Genomic DNA, 24,136 nt, shown 5'->3' with positions numbered 1-24,136 from the left:
TCTTAATTTAGATGAATATATTTCATTTTCATATTATTATAATATTTTGATGTTTAATCAATGTTAAATATAAATTCTACAATTTAATTTTGCTTTTAATTAGATTGAAAAATAAAGGAAATGGTTTTATTGTATGATCACAAATTATTAAAGTGCGTTGCAAAAATAAAATTTCGTCGCTAAATTCATCCCTAAACAATATTTGTCGCAGAGTTCGCCGCTAAAGAATTAATAAAAATTCGTCGCTAAATAACAATGTTTGTGGCAAAATTCGTTGTCAAAGACATATTATCGAGTACATCGAAAAAAAAAAGTCATCGCTAATTTCGTCGCTAAATTATTCCAAATAATTGGAGATGATTTTTTCCACGAAAATACTTTTGTCGCTATTTTCGTGGCAACCAGATTTAGCGACGAAAAATTCCGAGGCAAATGTCGTCGCTAAACCAAAATTCGTCGCTAATTAGCGACGAAATTGGCATCGAAATTATTTGTTGCCAATCGGCAACGACTTTTTCCATGACAACTTTCACGGCACATTTGCAACAAACTAATTTCCGTCGCTAATTTTTGCTACGAATTTTTTTCGTCTCTAATTTGCGATGAAATTTAGTTTTCCATCGCAAATTTGCGACGAACTTTGCGACGAATAAATAATTCATCGTCAATTCATTGTCACAATTTGGCGACGAACAATTAAAGTTCGTCACTAATTTTGCAACGAATTTTGCGACGAACTCATTTCGTGGCAAATTTGTGACGGACTAAATTCGTCGCAAATGTGGTCGCAAATCGATGACGATAAGATTTAGTCGCAAATTAGCGACGAAATTTCATTTTTTCGTTGCTAATTTTTGCGACGCCGTATTAGCCACAATTTTTTTTTCGTGGCAAAATTCGTCGCAAAATCCATTAGCGACGAATTTCGCCAAAATTTTCGTGGCAAATTTTGTGGCTAAAACCTTGTTTTTTTGTAGTGTGCGCAGCCCGGCCGAGGCTTAGAGCTTGAGCGGCCGTGGCCGCCTCTCTCGCTCTCTTATGCTTGTTTGTTTTGCTGAAAGTGAGACATTTTCTAACGATATTTACGAGAGAATGGAAAATGACAAATTTTTCATTGTTTGACTAAAACTTCTAAATGAATAGTAAAATATTTTTCTCCCTTTGATATTGAAAATCTTATTTAATTTTGTAGGGAAAATTTCTCAAAAATTTTGAATTATTTATTATTTTCTTCTCTATTTTCTTTTTTCCCTCTTCCTCGGTTGGTCGGCGGCCATGGCGGTAATTGGCCGCAAGTGAGGGACAAGCATGCCCAAGTCCGGTGGCCTCATCCCTCATCTGTTGGCTCGTAAGCTGCGGTCGCTCTTCATATTCAATCATACCATTTTTAGTGTCGTTCTCTCTCATCACAGCTCGGTTGTGAATCTCGAGCTGCGTCACGAGCTCACGGCTTCCAAATTTGAATTCTTAGAGGTTTTTTCCTCCCGCTTTACAAACTTCGAGCTAAAAGCTTCTAAATTCGTCCTAATTTGAGCGGAATTGGTGGGTCGTCGAGGCGGATTTGAGTACGGGGACGTGATTTTGGCTTTTGCAATCAGATTGTAAAATTTGAGTTGGAGATTGATGGGACAAGGCGGGGTTGCGGAGTCTTCTTCGAAGAGGCAGCAATCGGACGCAGCCGTAGGGGCTGGGGGAGAGTAACATGGGGAAGAGAAGGGGAGTGGGAATATTTTCCTCTTTGAATGTGTTTTTTTATTGATTGAAAATGTTTTTCTTGACTACTTTATTTTTGTGAATTAAACGCCAAAAGTTCAAAAATGATTTTCCTAAAAGTTGTTTTTTTTGTTACATAAACGGACCTAGTTTTTTGTTTTTTCAATTCTTTTTCTCTTTGTTTGACCCAAAAAAATTATTTTTCTCTTTTTGTCTCTTAGTTTTTCTTTCCCTTATAATTTATGTTGTCTGACGTGGCAATACCATCACCTTGAATAAGTAATGGTGATTGGACGACCATTATAGATTTGAGAATCAAGTGAAACTTGAGGATATATTTCGAGATAAAAAAAAAAATTAGAGATAGATTTGAGATTATAACTAAAGTTTTGAATTTCTTAGGGAATGAAGCCGGATCGAGGATGTGGCGTTTAATCCGATAAGATAACTCTACACGACACTTGGGCAAGTAATGATTTTCTGTAGAGAATTTCCGATTTATGGAAATAGAGTAATGGAGGCTATATTTGACTAAACAATAACTTCATGTGCCTCCTTACCGCGGACTGGATTGATGTTTGAAATTTTCTGTTTGGAGTAACCAATTTGTGCCTTTTCAGGGAATTAATATTATATGGTTTTATCATTTGGCGACAATAACATTATCAATCTCGGTAAGGTTCTTTTGTGAGAAAGGTCGCCTCAAGAACAAAGGCAAATCGCACAAACCACCACCAACCACCTCCTCCTCCTCCTCCTTCAGTGAGCCCCGTGACACTACCGTACATGGCTTGCGGTAGCCGGCAGCCGAGGGAAAATGGGGGTGCCAAGCTAGATGTCGCGACTGGACCTCGTCTTGATAGTCCTCACTTCTTCAAGATCATTCTCTCCGACACCCTTCAATCTGGGAAGCTCGTAAGTCCCACGTTTCCAAACAGTCTGTTTCTTATGATTCAGCTCCAATGTCTCGAGAGTTTCTGTCTTGGTTTAGAACCTTCGCCCTCGTGCTGTGTACATACAATCTGGAGATCTTGCTATGCATTTGGCTTTGTATCAACATCTTGATTCTTGCGAAAAGAAAGAAAGAACAAAAACCCTGAAGAAAAAAGTGTTCAATTTTGAACCCCTGAAGAGCAAGATTGCGAGGCTTCCGACGCAGAAGTAAATGAAGCAGCCAGAGCAGTGCGTGACGAATGAACCAAAATCTGTCCCCACTATGCATTGCCATCCCCCCCCATATGTCCTGTCAAATTCCTGAGCAGCACGCAAGAAGAGAACCTCAAACAATTACCTATCACAAGCTAAAGCCTGAAACATCAAGAGAACTTCGATTTTCCATTAAGGGGTTGTTTGCAAGAGTTAAACCCTTTCGACGATACCGTTTTTATGAAGCGAGCGATGTCGGTGGGCTCAGTGATGTCGAAGGAGTCGAGCGCCTTGGATACCAGATTGAGAGCCTCCTGTTGCATCGCCTGGAGCATGTCGGTCTCGCCGACGACGGCCTTCCCTTCTAGCATATCTGAAAACACATAATCGCCGGGGAAAGAGTACTCGGAAAAAGATGCGCCAACTTAGGGGACAATTTAGAACTGAGAGATAAGTAACTGAGGAGGGTGAATAGAATAATGATACAATTTAGAACTGAGAGATAAGAACAAAAGTCCCGGACCTATAACTTTTGAGTTTTCCTTAATAGGGAATTCCGAAAAAATTCTTAGGAAGATATGGAAAGGATCTCTCAAGCTTGGTGCTACTCAAGGTTCCGGGCAGCTCGACTTGGAGAATTGGAGTAGAAAAGCCTAACGACAGCACGGCTTGGTTGTGGAAAGGGTGGCGAGAATTTATGCAGCATTACTCTGTTGGTCATGGTCACCTAATAGTTTTCAAATATGAAGGAAACTCCAGTTTTCACGTGATGATATTCGATAAGAGTGCTTCGGAGATTGATTATTCGTCGAGCGGCATATTGAACCTTAGGAGTGGATTTATCTCGCCGAAGAGGGAGGATGTGGTAGAACCTGAAGATTTGGAGGATTGCAATCCTCGTAAAAAAATGAGGGTCGAACCTCATTCACCATGTTCGCAGTCGAGTCCAAGCTGCTCATCACAAGATCTCGAAGGTGTGTCTTGTCATTATATGAGTCTTGTTTCTTCTTACAGAGCTCTCTCCTCTGTTGGTTATTTTTCAAGTACTTGACAACTTTTCGGTAAGCTTGTTTATGTTGACTGACAACTTTATGATTTCCATCATGCTTATTGTGGTTAAGTAGTTACAACTTCTAAGGTGAAGAGAAGCAAATTTTTCGTTTGGTCAACTTATCTAGATCTTGATTTCCATGGCGATATTTTCTCCATTCTGCCTTAAATATGTTCATGGTAGTAAATCAATCAATGAAAAGTTCGAACTGGCATCATAGAAATATTTCTTTTTTTCAAAGAACAGAAGGGATCGGACAGTCTAGATGTAGAGTGAGCCATCCTGAGCGGAATTATGGTGGCCTGACAAGTTCGCGTCCTCTTCCTAGTTTTGAATTTGCCAGCGAATTTGACTCAGAGTATCCCTTTTTCAAGGTGGTGATCCGGCCATCTTATATTGGACATGGTACACTGGTAAGATCGAGAGCTTAATTCACTACTATTTTGGCTTTTTTCCTAAACTGATTGGATTTCTGTAGGAAACTACTTAGCGTTTTCCTTGGGTCTGTTATATCCCATTTGTTTAAAAAAGGCAAAGATCCTCTACCGCTCATGCTAATGCTAAGATCAGAGACTTCGACATTTTGACTATTTTCCTGTTAAAGACTGTTCATGGAGTCGCTAAAACTACCATATCGGCCTACATTTTGCTTGCTTTCTTGAATAAGGGAATGCTTCCCCAGTCCTTATAAAGCACGGGTTATTCAAATGTGTGTGGGCAGAATGTTCCTCGTGGTTTCATCAGACAGCACATCCGGAAAATGAAGGAACTCGCAACGCTTACGCATTCAGACAGAACATGGCCGGTGAAGCTTAGGAGCTATCCAAATGCAGCGGCATTCTCTTCTGGTTGGATGGCATTTGTGAGAGGAACTCGCTTGCGTGTAGGAAATGTCTGCGTGTTCGAGCTAATTGATAGAGATGACATTGTATTCAGAGTCTACGTTATCAGCAGTGCAGGTAGAAACTTGATTTACATTGTGCGAAGTGGAACTTTAGGCTGGTTATGGCATGACACAAATTCTATGCTAAAGATCTTCATAGTCGGTTAAAGAAATATTCACGGCAATAATGTCTCTTAAAGTTCTCATTTTATCGCCAGACAGGAACAAATGGTCTAGATGCAGAATGAACCATTCTGAGCCAGTATTTCGTGGTCCTACTCTTCCGAGGCCTCTCAGGACTACTGAGTTAGCCAGCGAATTTGATTTCGAGCATCCCTTCTTCAAAATGGTGATACGACGGTCTCATTTTAGGACATTGGTATAATCTTGAGCCTAATCCATCACTGCCATATCTCAAGTTTGATTGCGATCTCTATCTAATCTTTCCTCCGTGTTTTCCCTGGTTGATTTGGTTTGTATTGGGAATCATATGACAATAGTTAGTTTCCTTGGAGTAAGCGCAGGGCATTCCAGTGGTGGAGTAATGCGGAATCAGGAAAAACGGAAGAAAAAACAGAAGTAAAAGGCTGTAATAATGTCGGGACTATCCATTCACTTGGATATCCTCGACAAGCTGCTCCATCACTTTCCGCATGAAAGGATGGACAGTCACTTGAATTGAGTACTAACCTAAAATGGCAATTAATGTTCTGTAATTTGTTTGAAAATGCTTTACATTGCGGGTTAAGATCGATGGCTTTCATGAGCCTCTTAAGACTGTTGGCTAAAGCTCCTGAAACTCGCTAATATGGCCTTGTGTGCTTTTTTTTCCAAGAGTGCATGCTTAAATTATTGTCCTTCGTTCAGTATACATAGCATACGCTGGTTATTCAAACGTTTACTCATGTGCAGCGTGTTCCCGGCAAATTCGTCTGGCAACATATTGAAGAAAACAAGAAAACAGCAACTCTTACGTATTCAGACAGATCATGGGCAGTGAATCTCTCAAGATATAAGCGGGACGCCCGCTTGTTGTTCTCTGCTGGGTGGCCTGCGTTTGCAAGAGAAGCTCATTTGCGTGTAGGAAATGCCTGCGTTTTTGAGCTTATTGACAGGGATGATGTTATGTTCAAAGTCTCCATCTTAAATAATGGTGACGAGCACGAGATTCACCTCGATTGAGGCGATCGTGGGTCTGTGTTACTCTAGGCGGTGTTCGCAGCATTGATGTGAATCCAGGATTCCTAATAATGCCTCCTTTATTCAGCAGTGGCGAATCAATGAAAAGATAACTCTTTTCTGTTCATGATTTCGTGCTAGCTTCGATTCTATACTTCCATTTTGGCAAGAGTTTCTCAGATTTGGCGCGTCTTTAAGGGTTCTGGTTGCTCGACTCACCTGAAGTGTTCATATGGATTCTCCTAACATCTCATTGTTATGTCTTAAGTGCCAAAGCTTTTTGTAAGAATAAGACAGTACACAGAAAGCAGTCCATTCGTTTGGTTTTTGCATTCCTCGCCTTTTGGCCTATCAACATTATGTTTTGTTTATATTGTTTTATGGCCAAATGAAAACAAAATTAAAAGAGCATTTATAGAAATTTGCATGGGTAAGGCTAGATTGTACAGTGTTCCAATTCAGGTTATACATGAATGAACCGATTGAGAAATCAATGCTGTGAACTTAAGAGCTGATTGTTAGGTGTTAAACACTCTTTATCTCTATACAAACATAGGATCGCGACCACAATGGGTGAGTCCTAACCATATAGTTGGCAAGATCTCTAATTGCTATAAATTATTTCGCTTACCGAATGAATTAGGCGACCTTTTTGTATGTTAATTGGTTGTTTCAAGACAACTCTAATTAGGGGTTATTGGTTCCCAATCAAGTCCAATCCGATCCGATTTCGGATGGTCTAATGATTGGACCTGTTGCCTTTTCTTTTTCTCTTCTTTTTTCTTATTTTGTAATTCGTTGTTAAATTTTTCTTGCTAACTTCATATTCACTGAACAACCTTTCGTTAATTATATTGCATTGTCGTTACGCTTGAAAGTTATACTAGTAATCTTAGATTAGGTTTGGATTTTTGTTTAGGAAAAAAATTTAAAGAAAAAATATTATTCAGATCGGTCCGATTCCCCTTGAAATCGGGAACCGGACCCAATTTTATGAAACCGGGAATTGGATCGAGGTATCCGGGAACCAAACCAAACGGACTAATCCGATCCAATCTCGACGGTTTTCAATTCAATCGATCCATTATGCTCGGTCCTAACTCTAATTAAAGTTATCTAACGAGCTTAATATCATCAACCTTTAAATCTTTAATTTCCAACCCAGGGGCTATCAAGCAGGTTGACAAGTCAAAAGTTTGGATATGACGGGTTCCTGATTTTTTTTTTAATTGTTCGAATCACTATCGGGGTATGTGGTTTCTTAAGGAATGTTTTTTATGTTGATTTTGTACTGTTTAGGCACTGGTCCGGGCCGTACTGGGCCCAAACTAAACCGGCCCATCTGCCATCCCTACTTTACTTGTTATGTCCTTAGTTTAGTCCATTTCGAAGTCTGGATATGATCTGGCCGGAACAAATAGACCTAATCGCCGGAACTCATCCACGAAACAAGCGCTAACTCAACATAAACTTGGAGATACTACACTTGCAAATCGAAAATAATCGGCCTAATGCTAAAAGAGTTTGATAACGTAGATGCAGCAAAAACCACTTAACATTGTTTGTGCACAGTAACGAAATAAGGGTGGCAATGGGACCACCACCACCACCGGATTCCAAACTATGACTTATTATGGGTGCCACATATGTACACTTGCTTGGTGCTTTATCAATCTCAACCATGATTAATGAATTGGTATGGGAGTTCTCGGTGTGTGATCTCGAATCTGGTAATCGGCCGTCGAAATTTTATGGTGGTAGATCTGTTTTTGAAGGATGAAAGTGTGCTTCTAGTTGCAGAATATGTTTTGGTATTTGCTTTCCGGTATTTGCCTTTTACCGTAGTTATTTGTGAGTTTGAAAGCATTTTATATACCTCTCGAGTATTATCCCGATTAATGAATGGAATTTTTCTTTCGACAAAAAAGAAAAGTCTCCACGGTCGTCAAATAAAATTGGAAAGACCACATTAAATTTTGATCACAATATAATTTAGTTCATCCTCACACGAGTTAATTTGGAAAAAGTGTACAAAAGGTCTTAAACCTTTTGCATTGGATGTCAATTGTCCGAAACTTTTCAATTGTGCCAATTTAATCATAAATCTTTTACATCTGTGCCTATTTAGTCTATTCGACTAATTTTGGTCGGAGATATGGACGTCTTCCGTCCTACATGGCGTGACCGGAGTTGACATGAATACCTTTTGTTAATGTTTTTGAATTATTTTTTTTTTTTTTTCTGGTTGAGGGCCCAAATGCCCTCATTGACTGTCTGGCGAGGACCAACAAGCCCTTGCCGGCCGTTAACGATAATTAAACAAATTATATTGTTAAAAAACTTATTAAAAAATACCCACTTCAGTGCCGGTCACACCAGGTAGATGGACGACGTCCATCTCGTAACCACAACATCCTTTGAATAGCACTATTCGGCGGTTCGGTTTGAGACAAGTTATTGTCTCGGACTTGTAGCTTTAATTTCTCTATGATAGAAATTAATTCCAAAAAGTCTATTGAGAAAACGTGGAAAGTATCTCTCAAACTTGATGCTTCTCATTCAAGGCAATTTTGGAAACAAAAATTGTTGGGGCTAGCGGTATCACCTAGAGGGTTCGAGGTGATCTTGCTATAGAACTAGCAATGTGTAATAATTGTTGGGGCTAGCGTATCACCTAGAGGGGGGTGAATAGGTGATTTCAAAGAGCTTTAAAATTTAATGCAAAATTTTAAACAAATAAGCTCAGAGTTTAGTTTAGAGTTTGAGCGAGAGCAAGATCCGAGATATCCTCAGAAACAATGGTGTGCACAATTTAACTATCAAATGAAATGACAAGCAGTTAAAGGGATAGAGAATGTACGCATAGAGTTTATAGTGATTCGGCTTTATTCAAGCCTACATCCACTTTGTCACGTTGACAGCCAATCGGCTGAATTCCACTAGTAAATAGCTCGGAGGTTACAACTCGGTGATGATTCTTAAGTCAATAGACTTTTCGTCTATCACTCACACACTTGAATGAAATCATGCAAGTATTATAGTGTTTGGATCAAGAATATATGAAGGATGTAAAGCTCTCTTGAACTTTGAAATTTAAGGTTCTGGACTCTCGTGCTCTCTTCAATCTTGAGATATCCCTTTATACTCTTTCACCTTCAAACTAGCCGTTGCAAAGTCTCCAAAGGATAACTCTCCAAACTTTCCGTTTAGACGAGATTGTATACAAAGGATTTCGTAGCCGTAGAGAATATCAAAAGAAAGAATATCCCATTTGATTAGATCGCCCATATAATCATGATTAGGGTTTCCCAAGATGGAGTTATTCATATGGTAAGCCATCCTCGTCTTCCGTAGTCCAAGCCCTTGAATGATCTTCATGATTGATAATATTCAAGAACGAATCCAGCTTGATTTGCTAGCTATTGTGATAATATAACATCTTAATTACATCATCTCAATGTATCTCATAATAGTCTGATCATTGCATATGAAATACTCCCTCGGAGCTTGACATTTGTGACAACGTCTGAGCTCGTCTTGCATCGACGTCCGAGCTCATACAAACTTTAGATGCAATATGCAGTGCTTCACTTGAGTTTCCATTTTTTGGTCCCTCCCAGCGTATTGGCAATCATGGCTCTACCTCATTGTTCACCTATCCTAGGCCCTTCCAAACTTTATTGAACTTTCTTTTCTAGGCTTGTTCACATTATAATTAGGTACCTCTAGTTTGTAGACACCTCTACGCCTAATGCCTTGTTCACCATTGATAAAGAACTCACAACCTTCGGACGTTCCACTAAGACAACATAAGCATAACAGCTTGTGCATCTTTCACCTAGTTCTATTCAATCAATAAATGCATCGGCAGCCTTTGATTATTTTATCATCTTCAAAATATTATAAGGGATTTTTCCTAACAATAATAATATCATTTCGTCGTTGAAACGGTGGCAGGAATTCACGGAGCCTTGCTCCATTGTTTATGTTCACCTCATAGTTTTTGAATAAACAGAGGATTCCCTTATCGCCCAATATTATTCAACTAGAATGCTTCGAAGATATTATGACGGGTTATCAATTATCATTGTCCAAAAACGCAATCACTAATTCAAACTAAGCATGCAATTCAGTTAAATGGTGTACATCCCAAAGGCCACTCAATATGTGCATGAATTCAATTGGACACCGACATGGCGCTAGCGTTTTCTTAGATCCGCCTTAATTGACATGTAGCTGCAAAATTACGGCACCCCATCATTTAATTTCAATCTCCTGCAAGGACATTTTAGTATATAAATGAATAGCAATATGGAATAGCAATATGAAAAAAAAAAGTAATCAAAATATGACGAACATAAAAGTCTGGTAACAATCCATCGGGAGGAGTTGCGAGTAAAGAAAGTTCCGGTCATGGATCGTGAACAAGGTCACATACATGCCAGCAGCGGACCACCGCACGTCTCAATCACGTAGGAGGCCCCATCCCGTCACAAATCAAGCTTTGTCTAGTTGTGGCTTGATTCATTCTCTCTCTTTTTCAATTACATGAAACTTATCCCTTTCCTTTGTGAATTTTGGCGTTAATACCTTCCACAAATGCCTTGATTCGAACTTCTGCTTGAGGTGATCCATAGGTGGCAAGGAATCATGCCCAAGTATTGTATGATTCCATGCCATTACGATTGGAAGGAGGGAGGGGCCGGGCAATCCAAAAGGGCTTACAGACCTGACCTTCAAAATCGAAATGGATCAGCGCTTTGCGTGCATGGCAGAGGGTCTTATTGAAAAACCACATTAATCAGTAACGCGAGATCTTGAAATACTTGCTTGAAATTTTGAGTTGAGTCGCATATCGATCCCCCTTTTTTTTTTCCGATTAAGTTGTTAACAAACTTCAGCGGTTTTAGCCAAAAGAATATCCATAATTTCTAAATTTGAAAGAATGCTTTTATATAATGAGAACGTGAGAATATTCAATTGAGAAGGAGCCTTGACTTTTGATGTATTAGGGATAAGTGGTTCCAGGTTCCATATAGGTTTCACTTGGAATCGAAACCTACTTCATAGGAACAGGTTCCTCATTTTTTGAAACCCGAAATCTACATATATACTCTGGGACCTACTTTGCATACTTTGAATTCTGAAACTTACCATGCATATCCTAGAATCTGAAATTCACTCTATCACAGGTTTTAGGATATACTCGGGTTCCTCCAGTACTTTTAATTGAATGATTGCAGTGAATCATCATGATTAATGACCATAATTTACTACTACAATCCATTGAACACAACTCATATTTAATGATACAAATAAATATGAAACGTTAATCTCATTAATAAATATCACTGAAAGTGAAATCTTAGACTAGTAGTTCCAGGTATACATTCATTATCGGACGATATGGAATACCGTAAGATTGCGCAAAGAATACCAATAATAACACAAAAACTTATTAAGGTTCCATCTTCCTAGAACTTAGAATTTACCCACTGGAACATGTTCCCCAATTTTTAGAACTTGGAACTTATCGTGCACACTTTGGAACCTAGAAGTTGGAACGTGGACCCGAATGCGGGGTTAGGTTCCGGGTTCTACCTTAGAACTATGCTCGCCCCTAACACATGAAAAGTCAAGGCTCAAATTCTAGCTTAGAACCATGCTCACCCCTAATACATGAAAAGTTAAGACTCAACCGATGATCAATGTTAATTAGATATAAGGGTCTTGTTGAAGTTTGTTTGTAAAACAAAAGCTATCTTTTAAATCCTACATAGGATAGAAAGAAGAGTGCAAGTCTCTTTATTAGTTAGAATGCCACAATAGTTTTTCAGAATAAAAAAATGGGTAAGTGGACTAGACTCCACTATACCCGCGTACGGGTGCGCGTGTGATTGCTTGATTTTGACGCACTTAGCACTTTGCAAGATTGCGCGCCGCGGACGGAAATAAACCTTAATTATTATTTATTTATTTATTTATATTTCGAAATCAATTCTTTTTATAATTATATTCTATATTATTAATTATGACTATTCGGACGTGAACGATTGCGTCCGAACTGCAGTTGTCACTTACGAACGGTTGTGTCCGAATGATTGTTATCACTCACGAACGGTCATGTCCGAGTTGTAATGTTTCGGACATGAATTGGTGCGATGTTTCGAACATGAATTGGTGTGATGTTTCAGTCATGAATAAGTGCGATGTTTCAAACATGAATAGGGGCGTTCGTACATGGGTAGTTTGGACACCAAGAGGTGTGTTCTATTAGTATTATATAAAGGACAATTCTGTTCAATTTCTGTGGTTAACTTTTATTCTTTCATTTTCCTTCAAAAGAGATACAACCAATCTTCATTGTTTCGTAGAAAGTGTTAGGAGATTTACTGGAATTGCTATCTAGTATTTTCATTGTGACTTTATTGTATCCTGAAGGGAATTTGCCGGAAACGTATAGCAACTTTGTGGGGCAAATTAATCCTAAAAGAGAGTGATTACACGCCTCAAAGTCCGACTACATTGTTACTCCATTCATTATTTTTACAACAGGTCTAGCGATAAGCATGGTTCGGGTCGATTTAGCTCCCTGAGGAGCCGGGGTTCTGACCGGTGGTCTCGATTCCCAATTTTAGGAAACCGAGAACTAAACAGGCAATCCGATCTTGATTCAGTTTGAGCAGTCTAGTGGAACCGGTCAAAGACTAAAATAAGTGAATTATGCATTCTATCTTTTTAGCAAGTCATTCTCTCTCATTGTGTCTCCTAGTCGATGTGGGACACCAAAGAGAGAATGACTTGCATAATGGGTGAATGACTTGCTATAGGTATTTGGCCCACCCATCCTTTTTGTCAAGTTGAGCCATGGTGATCCGTCTTCTCGTCCACATAGATGTGATGTAGGAAGCATAAACGAAGGAGGTTAAATTAAGTTTATGTCTAAATTTAAGAAATAAAAAAATATATATGTTTTGGGCGGTCCGGTTCCTTCTTGGAACCGGACCGATCGTAACCGATTTCAATTTATGGAACCGGAAATCAAATTGAAGCCTTTAGGAATCGGACCAATCCGGCCGGTTTGGTTCGGGCGGATCCCAATTTGGGCAGTCTATTATGCTCAGCTCTATAAGAGTCTACTCTAGCTCAAGTCTAGTATGTCAATATGTAGAACATTATGTCTAGAGAAACTAACAATCAAGCATTTTTTAGAGGCGTTTATTCTTAAACTAGAAATTAATAGATTCCTGATTCAAGGTGGTTATTGCCTTTTTTTCAACCCTTTGACCTTGTATCCTAATTTACGCATAAAGCCAGGAGCACTTCAAGAAAGGAAAAATTGTCCAAAAAGTCCTAAACCTATTATATTGTGGCTAATTTAGTTCTAAATCTTTCAATTTTTCCAATTGAATCATAGACATTTTCAAGTTTTACTAATTGAGTATATCCGACCCTTTTTGGCTGGAAATTTATTGTGTGATCACCGATCGGTCTTACATAGCATGGGCGACGCTAATGTCGACATTTGAAACAATTTTTTTTAAATTTAATTTTTTTTTACTTTTTGTCCTGTGCCTCACCGACTGCGGGTGAGGACCGTGACGGCCAGATCCGACGAAGGTGTTGTGGCCCACACCCAGAGGCCATGAGGGCTATATGACACCCTCGCCTAGTGCTTGCGAGGGTGGTCATGCCGGCCCTCAAGCCAAAAAGAAAAGAAAGAATTGGAAAAAAAAATAGAAATAACCAAAAAAATTATCAAAAATTCAAAAAAATATTCAAAATATTTTAAAAAATAGTTTAAAATGTCCACGTCAACGCCGGCCATCGCTTGTTGTGCCATGTAGGACGACCCGTGATCAAGTCATCAATTTCCAGCCTAAATTGGCCGGATGGACTCAATTGGTAAAACATAAAAATGTTTATGACTCAATTAGTAAAATTGAAAGGTTTATAATTGTATTGATTAAAATACAATAAGTTTAGGAATTTTTTGACAATTTTTCCGTTGAACGAAGATAACATGTCCTGTGGTTTCTACAGAAGCAAATTAACTTGGGAAAAATGTTTGGACAGTGGGGCGCAAATGTAGAATGGTGACATTCATAATGGAGATATGCTAGTTATGAATGGAGATCGGGGCCTTAGCACCATTACCTTCTCAAGAAAAGATGGCCACATTCCCATTCCAATAAGGGGATACTCTGATTTGAGTTTTCTAGCTTTTCTCAAGGGCAATGGGAGGCTGGGGCATTAAGAACCATGGAAAAGATGCTCGAGAGCTCACTGGACATTTAGCTCTTCATTCAGCATTTAAGAAAAGCCTTTGGAAAAATGTAAATGCCTTTAATCTAAAAGGCTTTGGAGAAATGCATGATTGTTTGATAAGCTATAATTGTAAAGTGCATTGAAAATCAACGTCAGACTAAATGTTGTTTGGTAAAAAATTACAATTGGAAAGCCCTTTGATGTAACAAATTTTAGTTTATTAATATTAATTTGTTTAAGATTGAAAAAAAATGACTGCAAACTTTTATATTTAGTGTTGAAGTAATGTAAAAGAGACATAGCAACAAATTTAAACAAGAGAGTCACTTCATTACAATAAAAATGGTCACATATGTCTCTAAGAAAGTACGTTATCAGAACCAAACACACATGCCGCATATTACAAACCATGAAATACACAAATCTAAGCAATTGAAAGTAGATCCATCCGGGGAGGGGGGGAGGAACTTGCAGTCGAGCGAGCAGTGCGAACCTAAGCGAAGCGAATGAGCAGTTGAGAACGAGAAAGGCGATAAATCAAGGTAAGAATTCCTAGAAAATAGGGTTTTGATTCTAATAGGGAAAATTTGGATTTTCAATAATATTTTGGCGACAAAAAATGCAACTAGCCAAAATTCATTAGTCAAAGGTTGTAGCATTCCAAAAATGCCAAAAGTTTGAGGCAAATGGGGATCTACCTTGAGTTTTCAGCTTAGTCAAGTCTAGCATTTATTTAAATAGGTTTCAAAATCATTTGTCAAGTAATCCAAATTTTCCTCAAGGGTCTTTGGAGGCCGATGGTCCCTTCCCAAAACTAAACCAAATGCACCCTAGACCATTTGATCCAACTGTACAAAGGAAAACAGGAGAATACTGATGAGATTGTAACTAGTTCAGAAAAGAAAATAAAAGCCAAAAGTAAATGATGATCAAATTCCTAAAAACATCAAACTTTAGGTCCAGTCATAATTTTACCTCAAACTTTTTTTATTTGTCTAAAAAATCCCCAAGCTTTAGGTCCAAGTCCAGTTCTATTCCTTTTTTTTTCCTCGGAAATACTCCAAACTTTAGGTCAATTCCCAAATTAACCCCGAACTTTTTATTTTATCTAGGAGAAAAATCACCAATTTTTACTCTAATCTCAAATCTACCCCCATTAGCCGTTTGTCCAAAAATCACTATTAGATGTCCCTAATTTCATATCATGGAGCAATTTCATTTTGGATAATTTCAATAATTTTTATTGTGGTCCATTTGTGATCCATGTGGAAATGTCGGGTTGGTGCTAGAGGGGGCCATTTGGGCCCGTGGGCCCGGAACCGGCCCGTTGACCGGGCCCACGGTTCCGAAAACGTGGGAACCGGCGGTTCCGGGCCGGTTCGGAACCGTCCACAAAACCAAAATAAAAAAAATAAAAAATAAATAAAAATTAAGTGGGCCCGGGGGCGAGAGCCGTTGGGCTCTGCGCCCCCGGCCCCCCCCTCTCCCCCTCCCTTTGGACCGTTGCACAAACATAATAAAAAAAAAAGAATTAAAAATGATTCTTGCCTATAAATACATATGCTTCCCCTTTCATTTTTGTCACAAATTCTCTGAACAATCTCTCGAATTCTCTCTGAAATCCTCTCAAATCGCTCAAATTCTCCCAATTCTCTCAATCCCGACTCAATTCTCTCAATCGGATTTCCGATCAATTCTCTCAAAAATGGCAAGTGGAAGCAGAAATGCTGACAAGGGCAAGATGGCTATGGGAGATTCCGAGTATCCCATTCTCGAATATGATCCTCGTGAGTATGCAAGTTGGGAAGACGACGACGATAATATCAACTATGTCCCGATTCCGAACGTCGAGCATATCCCAACACAAGAAAGTCTTCATCCTCCCACTGGTGTCAAAGAAACGTCAACGGCAAATGAGCCGGAACGGAAGGGCGGAGATAATTCATCGGACTTGTGGCTACACTTCGACAAGGTAAGTGATGAAGTCGAAGGTAAGTATAATGTAAAATGTAAATATTGTTCGCAAACATATAAATTTACGAAAGGAGACGGCTACGGAACATTTCGTCAACATTTGACGAAAAAACATCCAACGCAAGCGGGGATCGACAATACGCAACAACAAATTTCCGGGTACGCCACTTCTAATCCTCATCCTATATTTCGTTTCACTGAAGCACTTTATAAACAAACATTAGGTGAATATGTTGCCCTTGATCATGCTCCGTTTAATACTGGTGAAAATTTTAATATGAAATATTTGATAAATACTGCGTTGGTTCCGCAAGCGCCAACTATTCCAAAAATACTCTTAAACGCGAAGTTTTTCATCTTTATAAAAAAGGAAAAAAATCTTTAGCAAAATTTTTTGCGAAATGCAATGGACGTGTGCATATAGGTAGCGATATTTGGAGTGATCCTTGGCAAATTCATTCTTATATGGGTGTCACGTGTCATTGGATAGATGACAATTGGATGATTCAAAAAAGACTTATTGCATTCCGAGTTTTTGATGAAAGCCATTCGGCTCATAATATTTATAGAATAATTAGGCAAGTTTTAGAAGAATATAATTTAATAAATAAAGTATTTTCAATTGGTTTTGATAATGCCGCCGCAAATACCGCTTCTATTCCCGAATTAGAAAATATTTGCAAACCCACTTTTGGCGGACAATTTTTTCACATTAGATGTGATTGTCATGTTTTAAATTTATGTGTACAAAATGGTTTACGAACTCTTGACACTTCTCTCGCCCCAATAAAAAGTGCAATTAAATTTTTATGGAGTCGTCCCCAATGTATGAAATCATGGGGAAAATTTTGTAAACAAAATGGGAGAATGGCAAGAAGATTTCCAAAAGATATTCCGACTCGTTGGAATTCTACGTACGAGTTGCTTCGGCAAACTTTTGAATATAAAGGATTATTATGTATGTTTATTTCACAAAATATTCCCGAAATTACTTTACTTCCTCAACATTGGGACGTTTGCAAGAAAATTTTAGATATTTTGAAAATTTTTAATGATGCTACTAAGACTTTATCTGGTATTTATTATCCTACAACGCTTTATTTTTAATAGAGTGTGTTAATATTAGTAGTGTTTTTAGTGAATATGAAAATGATACCGAATTAGGTCAAACTATTTTAGTAATGCGAGAAAAATGGTTACATTATTATTTGCAAATTCCTCTTGTCTATTTAGTTGGTATTATTTTTTATCCACGTATTAAATTAGAAGGTTTACAAGATTATTTGAATGTGTATTATCATGATTGTTTACATTTGGATGATTCAATAGATATTTCAAATATATTAGAACATGTTAAAGAATCTATAGTAGCATTATATGGAGAATTTTGTAGTAGATATGGTTTAAGTGATTACGGATCTTTACAATCTACTGCCTCACGTAGCGAAGGTGGTAGTTCACTTAGTAGAGGGTATAATATGCTTAAGAGTAGGCAAAAAAAAAAAAAAAGGGGCAACAGGTAGTATTTCTGAATTAGAAAAATATTTAACCACTCAATTTGAGTTTCGTGATGCAGAACATAGTACAGATTTCGAAATCCTGAAGTGGTGGAAGAGTCACCAAATCGAGTATCCAGTTCTCGCCCTCATCGCTTGTCAAATATTAGCAACCCCTTCTTCAACGGTTGCAGTTGAACAAGCATTTAGTTCTGGAGGATTAATTTTGGACTCTCGCCGTTCAAGATTAAGCCCGGACTACGTGGAAGCTCAAGCTTGTGTCGGCGATTGGACGAGGGCGAAATATCGACACCAAGAGTTAGATCGTGAACACGAATTTTTTAGCGATGATGTTGGAGATACCACCGCCACGGGTACCACAACGGGTAGCGACGATTGACGATGAGGCAAGTTGGGGTTCTCAAAGGTAAAAGAACTACATGGGCTTTGATTCTTCTATCCCCAAGAAGATATGTAGGCGCTTAATGATAATTCATTAAGTTCAAGCCCATTCCTTCTTTTTTTTTTCCCATATTTTATTACAATGTACAATTTAATTGTATTTTATAATTTATAATTTATTACATTTATTTTATTATTTATTATTTTAAAAATTAATATTAAAAAGGAATCGGAATGAGGTTCCGGTTCGGAACCGGAACCGCCATTTTACACGGCCGGTTCCTGAACCGGAACCAGCGGTTCCACCGAACCGGCCGTGACTAGCCCCATTACTTTGCTAATGTTAATTTTCTATCGATGTGAAAATGTCACGTCAAGTTGGGACTGCAACACGCGGTAGATTTGAGAATAGATTGAACGTTTGTGATTTTTTTTAAACATAACAAAATTCGGGGCAATTTTGAGACTGTAACTAAAATTTGGGGTTTTTTCCGAGACAAAGAAAAGTACGGGACAAATTTGATACTGGACCTAAAGTTTGAGGTTTTTTTTTTTAGATGAAAAAAAAGTTTGGGGTAAAATTCATACTACACATATATTTGAGCATTGTTTAGAGAATTTGGTCGACTTTCAATTGGCTCATCACAACCGAGTATACGGAAGACACGTCTTGGTATACTATTATGCAGCCTCAACTGAATCTTCCACTATTCATCTCGGTCGACTTATATGAGTTTCTTATAGCTACTAGCATTGCTAAAGATGGAGAATCCGATTACAAGATTGTCACTACCAATGAGCTCAAGCATGCATATGTCATGAGCTCAAAATTCCTTGGCTCATGAACAGCCCGTGGGGCGCCCGGCAAGTCGTGTAAGACCAGGCCAGCCCTTTTTCTTTAGTTATTCATGGAACACTCGGACGAATGTATTTCTCATATTGAGTCATACTACACTTAACTTAGCTTAGCTTGGGCATCCTTTGTATCGAGCGATAACAAATTACATTAGGCACTATAGCTAGTTTCGACCTACCGTAGTCTCATCGGAAGAGCAAGATCGGCTCCCGGCCAAATTGTACATGGGAGGCCAACCTTGCCTTCAGAGATCCCAAGGGATGTATTCTATCTAATTCTATAACTCCTAGCACAAACCGTCCCGACACCACTCCTAAAGACCCAATTGACTCTTACCTTCTACATCACTCACTCACTATGTTTGATACCAACAAGCATCACTTCAAGGTTTACAAGTGTGGAAAGACCCAACGACACCAGTCATATCCCTCGCATCGTACGAGGGACACGAAGCTCCCGGCCCGTGTCATTCTTCCCATTCACTTTCATAACGCCCTCATTGCAAGTTCTATCGCTTCCTTGCGCTTTTTCCTACCATCAACTCCGGTGGAGGCGCACACTCGCCCAACGGAACTATTTTTCCTTAACATCGGTAGCTTCTTCTTCTTCTTCTTCTTCTTCCTCTTCTTCTTCTTCTTCTTCTTTTTATGGCTATTAGGGTTTTCTTTGGTCACTTAAGCGATTCGGTGTGGCACTTTGGCCAACTGCCTTTCTCCTGGCAGCACCGTTTTATAGTCACCGTCGCTTTCAAAGTGTGGCGCTTTAGCCAACCGCACTAAACCGGCAGTACCTTTCTTTCTCCCTAATAAGCACTTTGTTTTTCCTTTTGTCTCTTTTATATTTAGCTAACTGGCTGTGTTACTATACAACAAAAAATAAACCCTAATTACTACTTAGAAGATAGCAATAAGTAGGAATTGAATCCACAAAGAAACTAAAACAAATTTAAAGATTAGGTTGAAAAAGATGATGAATTTCTATTTTCTAAGGACTAAATATTATAAATTGAATTCCCAATTAAAAGTAAGATAAAATTAATTTAACAGGAAAATTTATGGAGAAAATTATCGCCTTTAAGTCTCGAATCTGCAATACCTTCTTATCTGATTAGCCTCTTTATTTGCACTATCAAATCTAAGAAGCTACAAGCTTGCTATAGTTGCGAAAATAATCTATGACCTATCCTAGTTATAACCTATCTTGTTGATCACTATTGTCTTTTGCTTTCCAAGCTTAGCACACTTAGTTCGATCGGATATAGATTATCAACGGCCTTGATCGTAAATTGCAATTAAAACTATTGATTGGGTATGAAATTTGAATCACAAAAACTAAAATCATAAACTTGATTCAACAATAAAATTCTTGAATAGAATAGATGAAAATGTAGTCTCTCCCAAACAATCAAGTGGAATACTAAACACTAAATAGAAAGTTTAGAATTCAAATGAGAAGTATCATTTCATCTAAACCCAAAGATGATAGAATAAATTTAGCTACTCATGGAGATGAATGACGGAGAAGAAATTGAAGAAGAACTTGGAGAAGAAGCCTTGGCCAAAGTGAATTTTCTGCATGTCCCCTCCTTTTCTTCCTACCTCCTCTCTTTTCTCTCGTTCGTCGTCCGTTTGGTTGTCTCTTCCTTTTCCTTTTCATCAGGATCTCCATGATCCTCTTTGATTTCTAGAATATGCTATCAATCAAGAACTCATGAAAATCCAAAACTGCTAAAGATAAGATTTTGCAAAATTCATTAAGGATCTTAAATTTTTGGAAATATCAAGTTTAACCAAATCTCTACAGCTAGAGAATATTTCAAATTCTGTCTTTCATAAAATTCCTCCTATAATCAAAATATTAGCCAAATGAACTAATTTAATTATTAATATTTATTTGAAACCCATAAATTAGATACACTTTTTAGGCATAAATATGGACCGATCACCGACCAACGAAGGGTTTTTCCTTGTTTATAACATGGTAGAGGATCCATCTTGAGATTCATCGAATTGATCCAGGAATGTTTCCCTTTTCAGTGAGGAACCAATTTCTCCTTGTGTCCCCATTGGCATCCTAGAAGGAAGTGGAGAGCCGCACATTGTCCGCGCCTTCTCTTTTTTCTTTTGTTTTGGCTCCGGCGATTTACTCTCCACACTCGTAGGATTGGGAAGACCAAAAGTTTCTTCCGATTCACACACCTCTTTGGAGGGATTCTTGCTCGATACCATTTGTCGCGGGCTCAAAGATTCCTTGGTTGCGGAACAACCTGTGGGGTGCCTAGGGAGTCATGCAAGACCAGGCCAGCCCTTTTTCTTTAGTTATTTATGGAAAGCTCGGGCGAATGTCTTTCTCATATCGAGTCATACCACGCCCAACTTAGCTTGAGCATCCTTTGTGTCGAGCGATAACATAATATTAGGCACTACAACCGGTTTCGGCCTGCCATGGTGTCATCGGGAGAGTAGCATCGGCTCCTAACCGGTTTGTATACGGAAGGCCATCCCCGCCTTCAAAGCTCCTAAGAAATGTATTCTATCTACTCCTAGAACTTCTAGCACAAACCGTCTTGACACCACTCCTACAGACATTGTTGACTTTTACCCTCTGCATGGCTCACTCACTATGCTTGACACCAACAAGCATCACTTCAAGATTTACGAGTGTGGAAGGCCTGACGACACCGGGCGTTTGATCCCTCGCATCGTACAAGGGACACGAAACTCCCGGCCCATGTCACATGCATCTTATTTAGGCAAGATTCTCTCTCGAACGTGGGGCAATCACCAGAATAAATTAAAGCAAACACTAAAGAAAGATGACAAACAAAGTGTCCATTTTTGCTAGCCTTTTCTAGCATAAAAATTTGAAGTTCTCGATCCCAACCTGGCAATTTGAAGCCAAAATGCCATTAATATTTCGAACTCCTATAGTAACGCTTAAAGGATTGCTAACACTGATCGTCTCTATCACATCCTCCCGGTTTATAAATCATCTATGTCTTCTTTCGATACATCTTTTTAAAAGAATCAAAAAGACGATCACCTCTAATTGGTAATCTTATGAGCCCATAAACTAATGGAAGTGAAATTTTTCAAATCGACAGAACTTGTCGGTTGCTTGCGAAGCTGAACTATCAGTTGAAGCTTCCCCCAAAATCGACATTTTCAACCGTTGCCATCAGAAGATAAGACCGGTATCATTCTGAGGTCTAAGGTCGACGGAATTGACAATGCAGTGCCCGTACGGTTAGAATTTAGGGCTTTTGTCAACAGGAAAAGCCCCAAATCAAATCTAAGCATGCAATTCAGTAAAATTGTGTAGATTCTGAAGGCCACTCAATATATGCATGAGTTCAATTGAACATCTGCATGGTGCCTGCGTTTTACTACATGAGAGTAGCCTATATTGACATGTAGTTGCAAAATTAAGGTTCCCCATCATTCAATTACGCTCCCTCGCATAGTTGCATGCCAAAAAAGGTAATCGAAATATGAGGAATAGAAAATCGTGGTCACAATCAATTAAAACAAATGGTGAGTAAAGAAAGTTTCAGTCATGGATCAAGTTAGGCCCGATCGCAAACAAGGTTGCCTGCACAACGACAACGAACCAGGGCACGTCTCGATCATGCAGCAGGCCGTCCCAGTCATTAATCGAGCTCTGTCTAGTTGTGGCTTGATTCATTCTTTCCCTTTTACAATTGCATGAACCTTATCCCTTTTCTCTGTCAAGTTTGGGCATCCCCACCTTCCACAAATGCCTTTCATTCGAACTTTTGCTTGAGGTGACCCAGTCCTCAGGTGGCAAGGAATCATGCCCATTCCATGGCATTACGGTTGGAAGGAGAGAGGGGCCGGGCTTCAAAAGGGCTTTCAGACCTAACGTTCAAATTTGAAATGGGCTAAGGCTTTGCGTGCATGTTACGAGAGTCTTATTGAAAAACCACATTAATCCATGCCGCGAGGACTTGAAATACTTAAATGAAATTTTGACTTGGGTCATATATTGATCTGGTTAGTAAAATCCCGGGTTTTATCTTAAAAAATATCCATATTTCCTCAATTTGGAAGAATACTATTAAAGAATGAGAATGTGAAAATATTAAGTTTGGATGTTTTTATTTAGTCATAACATTTCTTTTTGTTAGAAATTAGCCGTAAACTTTTTCAAATAGTAATAACCATTATGGTTGGCAAGAAACTTAAGCATTTTGAAATGTTTGTTATGCACTGAGTATTTTTTCCTCATTTAAAGGGATGATTCAAGGGCTTTCGGCCAACATATGTGCAAGAATTTCAAAGATAATACATGACTAATGGTCAATGTTAGTTAGATATAAGGGTCTAAGTTAGCCCCGAGCTAATATGTCAATAAGAAGAAGGTAATCAGAAATTGCTATATATATTAAACGACCATTTTCCGTTATAATGAGTGTTTTCTTAATTTATAATCTAGAAGTTTATGTTATTCTGATATGGAAAGCCGATAAAGAGAGAAGTTTCCAACTGATTGTGGCATTAGAAGAAGATAATCAAACAATGTCTAATGTATGACATGAAATCTCTATATGATAAGTAGGAACACTTACAAGGTTAAGCAGTTGAATGAAAGGGCAGGGGCCAGAAAAAAGCACACAAGTGAACAAAAAGATTTGGATTTGATAAATACTCGTTCCTTACGCAACTCATAGAACAAATGCAAGGAGCCTTAACATTCAGAGCTCTTAGACTATACTTTCATTTTCTATGACATCCTTATCAAAGTCATCATTTCCAAAATAGCAGCCATGCATTATTACAAAAGTCCAAAAATTGAACCATTCATGCAAAAATATGGTCCACATGTACTCTTTTGTCTGATAAAGCTCTGTCAATTAAAAAAAAAAAAAAAGAGCTGCGCACGCTGCTCAGGACCAGAAGATGCAATAATTGGAACAGACATAAGATAGTGGGGTGTCCCATCTCCATCCCGGGTCAACCTTTAGAAAAGCCGCTTTATGAAAAAGCTAGAGTCCAAAGCGTCGATTACTCGGAAATGGATTAGCATGTGGCGCATCGCACACAAGATATGTTTGCTACGATGTGGAAATAAACCAACAGATTAATGTTTAGCCATGGCTATTATTGTAAAATTACGTGGGAACCAAAGGATCTTGCAATTTAAATCCT

The 24,136-nt window shown here is 38.5% G+C and overlaps 3 protein-coding genes across 3 annotated transcripts in view; 2 read left to right on the top strand and 1 right to left on the bottom strand.

The window, feature by feature from the left end:
• LOC115733737 (probable disease resistance protein At4g27220) overlaps positions 1 to 24,136 on the top strand; it is a 191,802-nt gene that overhangs the window by 89,283 nt on the left and 78,383 nt on the right. The gene's annotated exons all lie outside the window — the stretch shown is intronic.
• Positions 2,500 to 5,975, top strand: LOC115730449 (B3 domain-containing transcription factor VRN1-like). The gene is made up of 6 exons (XM_048278504.1): positions 2,500 to 2,628; positions 3,410 to 3,833; positions 4,157 to 4,323; positions 4,632 to 4,869; positions 5,012 to 5,172; positions 5,706 to 5,975. Exons 1-6 carry the CDS (start codon positions 2,500 to 2,502, stop codon positions 5,973 to 5,975), a joined length of 1,389 nt encoding a protein of 462 aa, XP_048134461.1.
• Positions 2,767 to 3,341, bottom strand: LOC115731697 (dynein light chain 1, cytoplasmic-like). Its single transcript, XM_030662373.1, has 2 exons — positions 3,093 to 3,341; positions 2,767 to 2,967 (listed from the first exon to the last, which is right to left on the bottom strand). The coding sequence occupies exons 1-2, from the start codon at positions 3,228 to 3,230 to the stop codon at positions 2,767 to 2,769; spliced, it is 339 nt and encodes a 112-aa protein (XP_030518233.1). The 5' UTR covers positions 3,231 to 3,341.

This window comes from Rhodamnia argentea, chromosome 5, assembly GCF_020921035.1.
Source record: "Rhodamnia argentea isolate NSW1041297 chromosome 5, ASM2092103v1, whole genome shotgun sequence".
In the NCBI taxonomy this organism is placed as follows: Eukaryota; Viridiplantae; Streptophyta; class Magnoliopsida; order Myrtales; family Myrtaceae; genus Rhodamnia; species Rhodamnia argentea.
This window is presented reverse-complemented; position numbering and strand designations above follow the sequence as displayed.

Bases quoted from the DNA above. Each gene is read 5' to 3' on its own strand.
- LOC115730449 (XM_048278504.1), top strand. From the start codon at position 2,500: ATGGCTTGCGGTAGCCGGCAGCCGAGGGAAAATGGGGGTGCCAAGCTA. The intron at 2,629-3,409 runs GTAAGTCCCACG...TTTCCTTAATAG, and splicing joins CCCTTCAATCTGGGAAGCTC to GGAATTCCGAAAAAATTCTT. The intron at 4,324-4,631 runs GTAAGATCGAGA...GTGTGTGGGCAG, and splicing joins ATATTGGACATGGTACACTG to AATGTTCCTCGTGGTTTCAT.
- LOC115731697 (XM_030662373.1), bottom strand. From the start codon at position 3,230: ATGCTAGAAGGGAAGGCCGTCGTCGGCGAGACCGACATGCTCCAGGCG. The intron at 2,968-3,092 runs GTATCGTCGAAA...CGTGCTGCTCAG, and splicing joins TCGCTCGCTTCATAAAAACG to GAATTTGACAGGACATATGG.